Below are 16,083 nucleotides of genomic sequence, written 5' to 3' on the forward strand. Positions count from 1 at the left end.
GCTGATGGATTCTTTAGCGTATACCTATATCCTTTCGCATTTGGCCCCCTTGATAGGGTCATGTTTGATTTTTGCTTGAAGTATCGATTTACTTTGGCGCAGATACATCCGTCATTTTGGTGAATGTTGCTGATGATGAGGTCCTTTGCAGAGAGGGCTGGGCTTGAATTCACGTTTAGCCACCTTGTCAGGCTATACCGGCCCTCTCATCACCAAGGCCTGCTAACCCTGAGATGTCGTTCGTCCACGCCCTTTGTCATTAATGACGAAGAAGATGGGGGTCGAGAGTGGGCTAGTTGGTTCATCCGGATGGCTGACATTATCCCTGTGGAGTTTTTACCATTTCCCGAGGGATAGAATTATGCGTGTGCGTGGAGCGTCTGGTGCTTTTTCAGATTTTGCTTATAATGAAAATCAGTTGAGTAATCGTGTTTTTCCCCTTTTGCAGCAACTTCATGGACACCGGGCAAAGTTATTGACCTGTCCGGCTAGGTTCAGAGGCTGGTGACCTATTCGACCTACGATGAGTGTAGGTGGCGAGCTGTATTCTGCATTATATGGGGAGCAAAATACCAAGGTATGCGTGCACGCTGCCTTTGCCTTGGCCTTCGTATATTTGAGGTGTCATATTCCCCTTTCTTTTGTACTGGTTTTGCCGTTTGTTGATATCAGGCGCTTCCTTGGGATGAGGTAGTACTCTTTCGAAGAGGGGAAGGAGGCGTCGGCCTCTAAGATGAGGGACGATAGCGATAAATGGGATTGGCACCCGCAGTGTGATGGAGCTTTTAGTGGCACTGAACGGACCTGTGTCTTCGAGGAGAGGGTGTCATCCGAGCCTGTTGTTCTCGGGGTATCTGATTCTCGTACGATAGTTCCTTCGAGTGAATATGTTTTGCCCAAGGTTGGTTCTCCTGGGCCGAAGAGGCAGGATCAATAGGAGTGTGCTCTGACTTCGAGGAAGTCCGCCAGCTTCACTTCGTGGTGAGTTCAGGCGTAGTTTTTCTGTATTGCGCGTCCTCCTATTTTTATCGAGTTTTCCTTTTGCAGGCCTATGATAGGCTCAGGTCTCAGATGCTTCGTCAAGGAGCTAGGCTTCGAAAAGTTCTGGACGAGGGCGAGTCCCTTAGGCTCCTTAGCAAGAAGAAGGAGGTTGAGTTGCTACATTGGCGATATGAGGCGCACTAGAGCTCGAATTACGAGAGCTATCTGATGGAGCAGGTAACCTTTTGTAGCATGCGCTTCGCTCCTTTCGGACCTTAAGGTTAACCCCCTTTTTGTTATATTAGCTACAGAAAAATACGGAGGCCATGGAGTACCTCAAGGGCGACATCGACCGCGTCAGAAATGCTTGTGGTGAGCTAAGGGCTCAAGTGCGAGCTCAAGCTCTAGAGGAGACATGCACTTTGGCCAAGGTCCCTGACTTTGAATCCCAACTCCGCTTAGCCCAAGACAATGCTATAGTTCAAGCGGATATGATAGGGAAACTCAAGTCTGATCTCTCGAATATCAGGGATGAGATAATCGGTGCCCTGGCTGAAGCGGCATTAAGCCGAACCAAGGCTAATCAGGAGATGGCGATTCATATGAAGGACACTGCTGATGCCCAAGATGAGCTGAAGCGGGCCCTCGATCGGGAGAAGAGGATCGAGGGATACGTTCGTTGTAGGTCCCGAAGAGAGGTACTCGAAGAGATCGGCTCTAGGGGCTTCGTTCTCTCTGAGGAATTGGCTTGGGCAAGGGTGGATGAGCGTGACACTCGGTCACTTCTTGCTAACGTCGCGGAGAGTGAATCTGATAAGATGTAGCCCTTTGGAGCGGAGTGTAGATTCTGCTGTTTTTCCGCTTTGTACTCGATACCTGTAGAGGATGTTTGTAAGATAAGAGGAAACTTGAAGCTTTATTTCTTCTACATCTCTTTCTGTATTTCTTTTGATAGGCGGGCTGGCTTCGGTGTTTGGCGGGATCCCCGTGGGTCCGGAAATAATCGGGCAGGCCTGGAGGCTTTTAAGTGTGATCTTTGACGTGAGCATGCGTTGGGGCCTCTGTGCTTTGCCTAGCTGTTTAGGCTCGGTCTCCAAGTCAGGCCTTGACTCGAGCTTGCCTGACCTTCGGTCTTCTGTGCCCATGCGGGCAGATGGTGATTGTTCTTATTTCTTGCCCTTGGGCATTTGTTGTTTCAACTATTTTGGGTCCAATCTCTGAGTCGCGTTGTGCTTCGAGCTTTAATTGAACCTTAAGTTCTTTCTTGCCTGCATGGGCGGACAACGGTGGCCTTTATCTCTCGCCCTCAAGCGTTTGTTGTTTCAACTATTTCGGGTCCAGTCTCCGAGTCGCGTTGCGATTCGAGCTTTAATTGACCCTTAAGTTCTTTCGATTTTTAGACCGACAATAGTGCCTCTTACGCTGGTTTGGTCATTGAGACCTTTAATATGTGGCCCGAAGGCTTGTATAGTTAACTATTTTGGATCCAGTCTCCGAATCAGGTTACAATTCAAGCTCATTTTCATTCTCAAGTTGTTAATTTTCAAGCCGGCAATAGTGGCTCTTACGCTGTTTGGTCGTATAGACCTTTTAGTGTGCGGCCCGGAGGCTCGTTTTGCTGGAGACAATGGCTCTTACACTGTTTTGCCCATGGGCTTTTTGTAGTCTTTGTTTTCTGCTCGTTAAGGTCTTTTGAAATAATTTTGCCTGACCCGTTGTCGGTTCCAGAAGAACCTCGATTTTAAGTCATTATCGGCGATGTTTGAGCACCTTGAAAGGTTCATAGCTCGTAGGCTGAGTAGGTCGAAGCCTTGTGATTTGGAGCTGACGTGGTCGAAGCTCATTTTTGCCTATTGAGGGAAGCCTATTTTAACTGGTTCTTTCCGAAGTATATTTGAAGTAGTGTCCTGCAATTTTGGTTAGCGGCGGTCAGGCATCCCCGAGTCGCGTTAATTTGGCTGTATCAACCATTTTGACCGTAGTCATATGTATTTGGCCAGAGCTATTTTTTGATTCTGAGTGATAGTTTAGGCATCTACATCGAGGGTATGCCCTTTCGAGATTCTTACAAATGCGACGTACAGCCTAAACTTCAGGATTTTCATGCCTGTTGAGGTCTTACAGTTTTATCATGTCTGTTGAGGTATTTTAGTTTTATCATGCCTATTGAGGTTTTACAGTTTTATCATGGCTGTTGAGATCTTAGAGTTTGTGTTGCTTCGTAGAATAGATCTGGTTACACCGAGTCTGCCCGCTCGGGGTTTTACAGTTTCGGGTTTTCCAGTGCATGGCGATTGGCGACAGTCTCCGAGTCATTAAGTTTGCTTAGGCTCGAAGGCCGTTATTCGTGAGCTCGGAGTTACCTTGTGGGAGTTTTATGAGCTCGGAGTTCTGACCCTGGGGTCGTGCGGGTGCCGAATTGTTGATGCTAAGTCCTCGAGTATTTCGAGATGCATTCGGTGGAAGGGTTCCTGCCGAGAGTGCACTGCGATTTCCTTGTTTGGAGAATGAGATGCTAAAAGATACCTTTTTATTACTTGGCATGAACACATACCGTTTCATTGTTGTGAGCTCGACCCGGTACATGATTTCCTATTGGAACTCCATCTACCATTCCCCGGTCCTTCGGAGGGGATGACGCCCTCGAAAGAAGATCATCGCTCGTTGTTTGACTATAAAAGAAGGCATGTGATCTCATCGAATCCTCCTCTGGGGGTACGTTGCTCCCCTAATAATCTTGCTAGCGAGACCCTCTTTGGGGCAGATGTCCGATTCGAGGGAAAAGAGTGCGGCGGGTCCTGTTAAAGCCTTGGGATTCCCAGGTGGAGTTAGAATTTCTGAATGTACCGGCCGGTTGTCTGCATATAGATTAGTGAAAATAGGAGTGAAGCAGTTCTTCCTTACCGCGGGAGCGTAGGCGACGCTCCTAGATTTGGTATGTTCCTGCCCTTTCAAGGCGTGAGCCCTAATACACCCCTCCACTGTGTTTAATCAGGCTCAGCCGAAGATGTGGTTTGCTTACCCTTTGATCCTTCCAAGGGTGGAGGCATTGATGCCGGCGATGCACCATATCTCCTCATCGTGTATTGCTCCCTATCGACCATTTTAATTCCACCCCTTGCGTGGGATTTCATTCTTTTGGTGAAATGGGGTCGACGCTGTCTCCGGGTGGCGTGCCCGTGGCCATCTGAGTAAGACGTCCATACCTTGCACCTTCTTTGATGGTACAAAGCTCGGTGTCCCAGCTCAAGCTTAGACGGGCTGTATCAAGAGAGTCGTCTTCCTGCTTGTTGTGGCGATCGTCGTTTGGAATCCGTCAAATATTTGAGGTGCAGGAGTGATTTGGTTCGTTAGTCCAAATCGCCCCATTGACTTTGGTCCGACATCATTGGTATGCTTGATCGAACCACCTGAATTCATGAACACATGTTTTATTTGAAATAGATCAAATGAGGGAGAGGGTTACCAATGCATCGGTGTGAGGCCGAGGCGAAGTCTCGATGTCCTTTTCTCTGGATGTAAGGGTGTCCTCTGGAATATATCAATGGACCCCGTTTTCCCTGGCAACGAACATTTTTACTCTCCATTTTATGAGTCCTTGAAGGGTGTCGCCACTCCTCCACTGTCGTGGTAATACGCTGCGGCTTGTTTGCTTCATTCTTCGCGGTTGCCTTCCTCCCATGGGGCTGGATTCGAGTCTGATCGCTCGACGGTACTCGGTGGCTATTTTTATTGAGTAGCATGGTTGTTGTCCTCCTAAGCTAGTGGCCATTTTTGACCCTGTGGCCGCGCGTGCCCTGCGGTTCCCGTGCCAGGTTGCGGTTCCTTCGAAGGGGTCTTGGTCGAATAGGTCTGAATCGTTTGGCGTCCTTGGTTTCTCTTATGGTGATCACGATGTTTGGTATGGAAATGCTGAAATTGTATTCTGCTTGGCGGGGTGCCCCTGCCGGCCATGCCTCGTCGAATCTGGTTCTACTGAAGATTCCTCGAGGATGTTGCCCTCGAGCCATTTCCAGATCGTTGCGAGGTAGGTTGCATCTTGTGGCGATCCTCATATCCGTGGTGAATGGATATTACCTCCATCTATTTGGCATTAGTTTCTTTGTCGGGATCCTGCTTGGGTATACCGAGCCCGAGGGGCTCCCAACTGGTCATCCTCGGCACTGATCTTTGACTGATATCGGTTGTGGACGTCCGATCAGGTCAAAGCTGGATATTTGATCAAGTTCTAGTTCAGCTATTTCAAAGCCACCGAGCTTCGTTCGTTCAGGCCTTGGGTGAAGTTCTACATTTCCTAGTCGTCGGAGACTAGCGGTAGCTCCATCTATTCCATCTGGAAGCGGGACACGAATTCCTGCAGCATCTCGTTCTCTCTTTGCTTGATTTTGAAAACGCCAGACTTCCTTGTTGCCACCTTGATGGCTCCAGCATGTGCCTTTACGAAGGAGTCTTCTAGCATGGAGAACGAATCTATGGAGTTGGGAGCCAAGCTGTGATACCACATTATGGCCCTTTTCGAAAGTGTTTCTCTGAATTTTTTCAGCAATACGGACTCGATTTCATCATTCTTTATATAGTTTCCTTTTACTGCACATGTGTAGGCAGTAATGTGTTCGTTAGGGTCGGTGGTACCATTGTAATTAGGAAGTTCCAACATTCTGAACTTTTTTGGAATGGGCTTCGGGGCCGCTTCCTCAGGGAACGACCTCAATATGAACTTCTTCGAATCTAAACCCTTGAGGATCGGGGGCACACCTGGGATCTGATCGACCCTGGAGTTGTATATCTTGACCTTTTTATCGTTGGCTACAATCATTTTCTCACCCGATTTGATCTTTTTGGTGAGATCCTCGAGCATCTTCACTATGGCAGGGTCGACCACTGACCCGTTATTGCTTGATCTTTCGAGTATTTGCTCGGCGAGGGGAGCTGTATCTGGTGCTGCTGTGGTGGGATTCTTCGGATGGATTTGCAATTGGGCAATGGCCAATTGTTGTGCCTGCAACATTTCGAAAATAACATGAAGACTAACTTTCTGTTCTTCCCGGGCTGGGGTTTTTTGAGCTTCCTGTCGGTCGTTGTGTCGTATGCTCCTATCGGTGTGAAAAGTTTCATCGACTTGTTGTGCGTCCTGCTAATCCGCATCCGCTAGAATTGGTCCGGGTGCGTTATCAGGATTCTGTGGTGGTGCTCCAGCGGCTAGGACAGCCACGCCGTTTTTCCCGTGGTTTTCGAGGTTGTCGTTCTCGACTCTGTTTACCGAGCCAGACATTTTGACCTGAAATCAAAGGATCTTGGACAAGAAAATTCTGAAAGATATTGTGCGTTTGTGTAATGAAACCAACAAGAAAATTATCACTATTATTTTTATCCCCACGGTGGGCGCCAACTGTTTACCGTGAAAATGGTAACAACAATTAAATTTGTAAATGGGATTCTAAAAATATGTGATATGTTCTCGAGCTAGTTGTTAGAGCATTTGATGCTAAGAATATGAAGTTTAACGACGAAATGCAAGCTAAAACAAGGCAGTAATCAAACCGAGGGGCCTGTTGCCCGGATGTAGGACTGGTCGATGGAAGATCTCGGGGTCGGTGTTCGGGTCGAGCTCGAGCTATCGGGGGCGATCAGGAATGGGATAACAGTTAAGATATGATTAAATGAAGCTCTTTATGGCCAATACCAAGTGATAAAATGAAGAACAAGTAAGAAAGTGATAAATATTAAAGTGGTCTCGGGCCAGTGAGAATGAGCAAGTTAGAAAGAAGAGAGAGAGATATTATTGCACTTGTGGAGAAATGGAGCAACATCAGCCCATTACAAGGTAATGCGAGTTCCCTTTATATAGGAGGGGAACTCGGCTATAGTACAACATGCATTAATTGTTAAGTATGGAGATGGGGCGGCTAGATGCGACGTTTCGGTGTAGGCCCTGGATAGGCCGGCTTTGCCAAACCTAGCCGCATGCCTTGGGAGCTTCCCCTTCTTGTTCTGGCTTCAATTTTCATATTCTCTGGATCAGGCCTTGACGAGCCCCGAGGTAGGGAACTCGATCATGGCTTCCCGTCCTCGGGGTCTCGAGGAATTCTTTCGAAATGACTTGATAGTGAGAAATCAAGTCCTCTAATTTGCCGCGTACATAAATATTATCTCTGCCATAATTTATTTTGCTTACGTAGTCATTCGATAGAGTAAAACATAGGAAATGTAGAACACACAACCAAACAAGGCATAAAGTAATCTAGAATCTACCCCGAGCATGAAAAACTATGGCACATGTAGATACGATCATCACCTCACATATACATAACCCCCATGTAGCAAACAATATAATTTATTAGAAAAAATTCCCTCAAACAAAAGCTAGGCAAGACACTTACCTTATCTGGCTAGTCATCAACCCCAAATCACGCCATAACCTCGTTTTTAACTTCCAATCACATAAATGAAAGACAAACATCATCCAAGGAAGCTAAACAATGCTATAGGAAGTGATCCCATTCAATAGAGTTTCAATCTTTGAAGAATTTTCAAAAAGTCAACAAAAAGAAACCTGGTCGACATGCCCCAAATCTGAAACCAATACCATATCCCGGGGACCTATAACCTACCAAGTCCAAATATGTAATTAGTCCAAATCCGAGTCCAAACAGATACTCAAAACCTCAAAATATACACTCTTAAGTTATAGTCAAAACTCTAAATAACTCTTCCAAATTTCATGTTATAGGTATAGAAATCTATGGGGAATCAAGAAATATGATCGAAATCAAGTAGAAATTACATACCCTCAAAATATGGATGAAATCCATCTCCAAAGTCGCCTCTTCCCGATCTCCAAAACACAAAACACAAAGTTCTAGACATAAAATGCTCCTAACATAATTTCCTTAATTGTGTTTGCGACTCCAAAATCATGCAATCGCGATGCATAAACTAGCATTGCCTCCACTCCTTTGTATGTGAATGCGAAAGAGATCTTGTGATCGAGATGGCCAACTGGCCACTCCTCTACGCAAACGCGAGCATCCTTACGCGAATGCAAAAGCCAAGCTACCATGGCTAGACTTCTTCTTATACTATCATGGTCCACCACAAATGATAGTGATCCACAACACACCCCTGGACCAACTCCTCTTCATGATCGCAACACTCCCTACGCAATCGTGATGTACACATCACCATTTTAAGATTTCCTCTGTGATTTTATTATGATCGCGATTAACAAATTCCTCCCCTTGAACATGGCAGCAAGCTTCGCGATCGTGATTAATACCTGAGCATCAGAAAACCAACAATCTTAAAGTGGTTCAAAATGATCCAGAACTCCCCGAAAACTAACCCGAGACACTCATGACCATATAGAATTATTCTAACAAGTTCATATACCTTATTCAAACTTATCCAAAGTCTCAAAGCACGAATAACAACACCAAAATCAAGAATTCCGCATCAAACCAAAATCTTCAATTTTTTAAAGTTCAAAATTCCAACTTTTGACTAGAACTGCCAAATCAAACCAAGCCACCCGAGGCCCGAACAAAAAATTATGTACAAGTTAAAGTCATCATACGAATATATTGAAACCTTCAAATTATCAATCAGGAGCCGCTAATGCAAAAGTCAAACCTTGGTAAGCTCTTCCAACTTATATCTTCCAAAACAAGAATTACTCTTCCAAACCACTCCAGAAACGCTCGAAAATCAAACCAACTATGGTCACAAGTCATAATATATCATATGAAGCTACTCAAGGTCTCAAATTATTGAACAAAATGCTAGAACTTAAACGTCCAGTCAGGTCATTACATTCTCCCCCATTAAACATACATTCGTCCTTGAACGTGTCAAGAGTCATTCCAAAGCCATCAAATACTTTCATAAACTCATCATATTCGTAACCCTGAGCGATCGCATGACACATCAATCCATATAAACTAACACAATGCTGATTGAAAAACCTCCCTTCAACCTAAGCTAAAAAACGTGCACTCATCTCAAATAAAACCTTGTTCCAAGCCTTCGCACACATCTAATGATGAATGAAACCTGTAGAAACTCGTAATCAACCATCATATCAACAAGTCATGGATTCCTCTTGTCTGGCAAGAACCATTGCATGTTTTAGGTTGCCTATCATGTAACAATTAAGCAAACTCAATAAAACTCAAACAAAACTCAAACCGAAACACCTGTTATAACCACCACAATCACATAGTGAGATTCCATTCTACAAATCTGATAGTAAAAAATATCCCATTAACTAAAATTCTTCTGGATGACACACCCATATGACACCTTATATTGTATAAGCAAATCTAGCCCGTTGCAAAATACATATTCTCAACAACCCTGCTAGTAGACATCCAAACTGATACCACATTCCTTTGAAGTAGGTAATAAGCCTTCCATTAACCAATAAGGACCCCATTATATCTTCCACTCATGAACACACAAGAGATCACTAAACCGTTGGCCTCAACGGCGAATATACACGTGCAACCCGTTACCAATCCAAATACTAATTACATCACTCATGATCATCTATAACCATGTGGAACCCAATTAATCAAGTACGAATATCCTTGAATCTCTATAGTCTTTACTTATTTTATCTATTATCCCAACACACAAAAATAATGCCAACAATCTCTTAAACCATACTCCTCAAACCAAGATCTATGGGAAGAATATACCACTATGCCTAAGAAGATCACAACACACAAAATGCCCTAAACCACATGCTCGAACAAGCACAAACCTTATCAAGTCACCCACCGTAGATGCCTACAGCCAACTATCCGACTATTTACACACTTTCACTTGCCACAAACAAAGAGATAGTCTTACTTTTAGAAATACAATCATTGTACCCTAGAAGTGCAAGATTCCTCAACCTAGTAACTAACATATGCCTACCCATACACAACTATAAAGTCACACTTGCAGCATCTTGAAAACGTGCATATCCATAGATCCTTCCATGTTATGCAGCTAAAATCTAAACTTCATTGTTTGATCATCACATAATTTTCTTAGAATTTAGTCATCATAGACCTCATCAGTAAGTACCCTCTAGAACATATTCCCTTTCTTCATATCATGACACAAAATTCCAACCAAGGGGTCGTGACGGTACCTAATACCACTAACTAGGCAACCAATACTTAACAATAGTAAGAGATACGAAACTAACACGTAACTGCATAATATCATAAATGAAAGTAAGGCTAAAAAATTACATAACTAGTTTAAACCAATACAACCGTCTAATAACCTCCTAGGACTGGTGACACTAAGTATATGAGCTACTAAAAGTATTAAACATGAATGCTAAAATGAAATATAATATTGTCTGATATAAGAAATAGTAGTAAATATAGTGAATGTGATTCTAGGGTCTGCGAACGGGTATGCAACACTACCTCGAGTCTCCCTGAAGTCCAAGTTTTGCACCCCTCTGAATACTACCAGGACCCATCTCTTGTAACGACCCGACTGGTTATTTTGAGCTTTTGCACTTCGTTCGCCAGTTCTCGGGCATGACTAGGCCCATGTGATGTATTATGACTTATGTAAATCGTTGCTTTTGATTTTTATGGTAATCGGAAAGAATTTGGAAGAACAGTTCTCAGTTTGAAGCTTGAAATTTGAAAGGTTTGACCAAGATTTGACTTGTTTGTATATGATCTCGGATCAGAATTTTTATGATTTGTTTACCTCCGTTAGGTGATTTGGGACTTAGGAGAGTGATCAGAATGCATTTTGGAAGTCCATGGAAGGTTTATGCTTAAATTGGCGAAATTAAGATTTTGGTATTTTTCGGTTGATAGGTAAGATTTTGATATAGAGGACGAAATAGAATTCTAGAAGTTGCAGTAGTTCTGTTGTGGCATTTGAGATGTGTGTGCGAAATTTCAGGTCTTTCGGACGTGGTTTGGTATACTTTTTGATCAAAAGCGTAATTCGAAAGATTTTGGTAGCTTAGGCTTGAATCCGATGTGTTTGGATGAATCGATGTTGTTTGAGGTGTTTTGAAGATGGGTACAAGTTTGAATGGTGGTATGTGACTTGTTTGTGCTTTTGGTTGAGGTCCCGGGGGCCTCGGGGTGATTCCAGATGGGTGACGGAAGAATTGGAATTGAGTTTTTGCAGCTGAAGCATTTAGCTTCTATCATAACCACACATGCGGTTGGGAGGCCGCAGGTGCGACGATCATAGAAGCGGAAGGCAGCCGCAAAAGCGGCCAAGAGGAAGTTCTTCAGGAAGCGCAAAAGAGGTGAAGTGGGCACACCTACGATAGTGCAGGTGCGAGTTTTTAACCCCAGATGCGGAAATTGGCAACTTAATGAAAAGCACAGATGCGGTGGATTTGGTCGCAGAAGCGTTTCCATAGAAGTGGGAAATGGACCGCAGGTGCGAAAATGCCTGGGTCAGAAAGTATATAATGTTCCTCCGCGAGTGTTTGCTAAGTTCTCCATTTTTGAATACGGGAAGCGAGCTAGGGCATTGAATTCAAGGGAAAATCGAAGAGAATTAGTTGGGTAAGTTCCCTGAGCTTCATTATTCATGTTTATGATCATTTTTCCATTGTTTAATCATGGTATTAGTGGAAATTAAGGAAGAAAAATTGTGGGATTAGGGCTTGAGATTAAGAGACCTTTGAGTGGGGATTTGAGGGGCCATTTGAGGTCCGATTTTGATGTTCTTGATATGTATAGACTTGTGGGAGGACTAGCATTCCATTTATGTTAATTTTATTGGATTCTGAGACGTGGGCCCGGGGTCGGGTTAGAGCAATTTCGGAATTTTTGATGTAGATTGGATATTTTTGAGTGGGCTTTGTTCCATTCGCATATTTTAATGCTTATGTACTGATTGTGGCTAGATTTGGAGCATCGGGAGGTCGATTCGTGAGGGAAAAGGCATTGCGGGCTAGAATTTGGACCGGATCGAGGTGAGTAATGATTGTAAATGATGTCCTGAGGGTATGAAACCCCGGATTGCACATCGTTATGCTATATTGAGGACGCACACGCTTGATGACGAGTGTGGGGTCGTGCACTATTGGGGATTGTGACTTAGTCCGTCCCCAATGACTATTTACCACATATTTGACTGAAATCTATTTGTGAATATCATGTTTTGGGATGAACGCCATATTTGGGCCTTGTGCCAACTATTTGAACCCTTAGGGAATTTTTATTGATATTTCCTCATTGTTTTGACTTTATACTTGAACTCAGTCATGCTATATTTCACTGTTTTCATAATTCAGCCATGTTTACTCTGTTTAACACTTAAATGATCTTTAAATGATATTCTGGGCTGAGAATCATGTTTTAGTATTGCCCGAGTGACTTGTGAGAATTTTGACCGAGTAAGGCCGAGGGCCTATGTTGTGAGGAAACACTGATTGTGATTATGAGGTCGTGGTCCTGAGATATGTACGCCACGAGGTGGCTTGTTGATATGAGGACGAGAGCCTAGTGATGATGCCACGAGGTGGCTTGATATTGCTACCATAAGGGGGCCCTCCAAGAGTTTGCACACCCCCAGTGAGCACGGGTACCCATTGTGATGTGAGATATAGCCCGAGGGGCTAGTTTTGTTTCCCGAGATATTGCCCGGGGGCGGATTTTGTTGAAATTATGCCCGAGGGGCTATCCTTTATGTGTTTATATTTCCTATTTGCTTGTCATTTACTTGCTTAATTGTTAAAAAGGCATTTCATGAAGCTTAAACTGAACTAAAGTGATTTTACATATCTTCACTGATTCATTGTTTTTAGTGGCTTCTACTGCTTCATTACAGTCTGTAATATCCCTTACGTGATCTCATATTTCTCAGTCTTTATTTATGATTATTAATCACTGAGTTGGATTACTCACTTTACTCCCTACACCCCATGCGCAGATTCAAGCGTTGCAGATCCTGCTTGCGAGGGTTGAGAGCTCCCGGTAGATTTCGAAGTTCACGAGGTAGCTGCTCGACGTCTGCAGCCACGTGCTTCTCCCCTGTTATCTCCTTTATTTTTTTCTCTTTCAGTGATTCTGTAATAGCTTTGTAGACACTTTAGACTTGTATTAAATTGATAGATGCTCATGACTGGTGACACCCTGGTACCGGGCTGTGTTGGGTTTTATTTCCGCAAACTATAATGTTCACTACTTATTATTTGGGATTCTATCATGTTTAAGACTTAACACTTATTGTTTAATTTCTTCAAACTGAAAAGGGAAGGTATCAGCTGGCCTTGTCTTCATGGGAGGCGTCATCATAACTGGGACTAGGTTTAGGGCCGTGACAAGTTGGTATCAGCGCCTAGGTTACATAGGTCTCACGAGTCATGAGCAAGTTTAGTAGAGTTTCGCAGATCGGTACGGAGACGTTTGTACTTATCCTCGGGAGGTTGCAGAACCTTTAGGAAAAATTTCACATTCTTGAACTCTTATCGTGCATCCTTGATTTAGCTTGAAATGTAACTTCTTGAATTTTTTCCACGCATTCATATGCGCACATGAGCGCTCAGTATCAGATGTGCATCGATGGCTTGTTATTTCCTGGTTGAGGGGCAAGATGTGACTTTCTGTGCATTGATGTTGGGCCAGTCTGGAGGACTTGAGGCCAGGTTTTGCCTATTGCTTGAGCATCGAGGTGCTGATTGTGTGAGCACGTATTTTTGAACTTATATGTTTGGTAGTGTCCCTACTAGTAGAAGTGATGGCTGGATGGCTATGTGATGAGTATGTTATGGTTGCGAAATGTATTCACATGATTTGGAAGTGACGAGGAGGGTCTGCTAGAGGATAGAAGAACTATTAGGTTCTTGATTTTCATCTTGATTTGAGGTATAGCCCCGAGTTATGGGTGTGTGAAGAATCCTTTCATGTTTTCTAGTTGGGAGTGAAGTAAAATTTCATATTGCGGTATGGGCTCAGCCTCAGGATGACTAAGTGACTGCGTAATGGTTATGATGGTGGAAAGTATACAGAAATGTTTGTTGGAGGCAAAACAGGTGGGTTAGTTGGAGTATTCTGAGGTTGTGTGATCCTTATATTTGTCGCGACCCCTTTTTCCCTCTTCACGTCGGAAGATTGGGTTTATGACATTTTGGGTATGGGACAACTCATTCCTTTTGGAAACTGGGTTTGCATTTGAAGAGTCACCACCTAATGATTTAAGGCGCATTAGGACACCTATAGGGTTCATTTCTAAGTTTGTTTGGTAACCAGAGATAGGATAAGGGCTTGAGATTATCTTAAGGGGAAGGTGTTAGGCACCCCTCAGGATTCACTAGTGTGGTTCTCGGCCAGACAGTTTTGTGAATTTTGTACGATTAGCAAATAGACAAGTATAGGCTCAAATAGTAGGAGATTTAGGTTTAAACACATAAGGGTTTGAAAACAACTATTAAAAGATGATTTTTGAAAAGGAGTTACAGTTTACACATACTTGAGAATGTAAAAAAAATGAAGGGGGGATCTTAGGTTTGTTTATAATATGGATCACATCAATGCAATACATGGTGATCATAGGCTAAAAACTAGTATTTTAGTCGTTGTAACAACACTTTAATTATTGCATTTTACAAAGGTTTGAGCTTAAATGACAATGAATTGTACTAAATTCATGCTTTATGCCTTGCAGGAAGCTAATCCGACTTAAGAATTAACTGTGGGATGAATTTGATTAATTTGGGGCTTTGAAGTCTGGTAAAAGCTAAATAAATCAAGTCGGGAACGTGTTCGGGGGTCGCAAAGCAAGCCCGGATAGAAAACAAGAGAAAAAACGAAGCAGCGCAGAAAAATACATTGTCGCGCCGCGTGGGGCACCGTGGCAGTGCAAAAATCTTCCCTGCATTGTTTTTCTCCATTAAAATGCATTCTGCCTCTGTCCAATCCATGTACGCGGCGCACGGGGCATCGTGGACGTGTAAAAATTGCAGAATTACTCTATTTCGGTCTAAAAAGGGCATAATTGTTAAAACCCTTTCCTACACGATTAAAAAGGGGAAAGCATCCATTATTGACAAGGGAGACTGTTTTAGAGAGAGAAAAAGAAGAGGAGATCCATCTTTGAGGATCAAAATCAAGAGGAGACAATACTTTGGAGCAAGGATTGAAAGAGTTTTCTAAACCTTCTTCCAATATATATTTATTTCATATTTAAGACTTATATTGTTGATGTTTGTATAATTATGAGTAGCTAAAAATCTAAATATTCTGGGGTTATGGGTGTTAGATGATTATGTTGTTTGAAGCTTAAATTTATGGTCTTGAATTTATAGTTAAGGGTTGTTTATTTGATTATGCTGTTAATTATTTTACTGCGTAGCTAACAGTGAAATACTATTTATATATTTTGAGTTAAACTTGAAAAGGAAAATTCTTGATTGCATATAGAATCAAATAGAGCAAGATCTGGATCCTGGGCATCGGGTGAAAGATTCGTGATTAAGATAGAACTATACTTAATTGCCTTGTTTGGTTGAGAAATAGGATTTGTAAATGCATTTGAGTTAATATTAATACCATAGAAATATAAGTATTAATTTAACTTGAATAGGTGCATAAGAAATCGACAGAATCTTATGGATATTATTAACCTTATAATCAATAACCCAGATAATTCAATAAATCATTTTTAAGCTAAAAACATAGCATGATCTTTAGGAAGCCCATGACCCCTGAATATCTCTTTTATTAATTGTTAAAAGAAAAATTCATAAGTGGCGTAGTAACTTTGCGTTGTATTATTGTTTGTCTACTAGTTAAATTGCAAATTGGTTATTTATGTATTTTGTGATGAATTAGCTTGAATCGATAATTGTTTGAGTTTGCATTAGTCTATAAGTTGATCACAAGTCCTCGTGGGAACGATACTTTACTTATTACTATATTACTTGAAGATCGCGTACACTTGTGTGAGTGTTTTGGTCGCAACAAGTTTTTGGCGCCGTTGCCGGGAACATAGAAATTAACTATTTTTCTAGATCAGACTTTTATTTCTATCTTTACAAGTTTATTTTTCCTTCTTCTTTTTTTTTTTGTAAATATTTTATTTTTATAACTATTTCAGTTTTCTCTTAGTATATTTCTA

General features: G+C 42.5%; 1 protein-coding gene across 1 annotated transcript; it reads left to right on the forward strand.

Moving 5' to 3' along the window:
* The first annotated feature begins 733 nt into the window (after positions 1-733).
* Positions 734-1,805, forward strand: LOC138883004 (uncharacterized). The gene is made up of 3 exons (XM_070163657.1): positions 734-901; positions 1,048-1,149; positions 1,287-1,805. Exons 1-3 carry the CDS (start codon positions 734-736, stop codon positions 1,803-1,805), a joined length of 789 nt encoding a protein of 262 aa, XP_070019758.1.
* Positions 1,806-16,083: the final 14,278 nt, after the last annotated feature.

This window comes from Nicotiana sylvestris, chromosome 12 (assembly GCF_000393655.2).
Source record: "Nicotiana sylvestris chromosome 12, ASM39365v2, whole genome shotgun sequence".
Taxonomy (NCBI): Eukaryota; Viridiplantae; Streptophyta; class Magnoliopsida; order Solanales; family Solanaceae; genus Nicotiana; species Nicotiana sylvestris.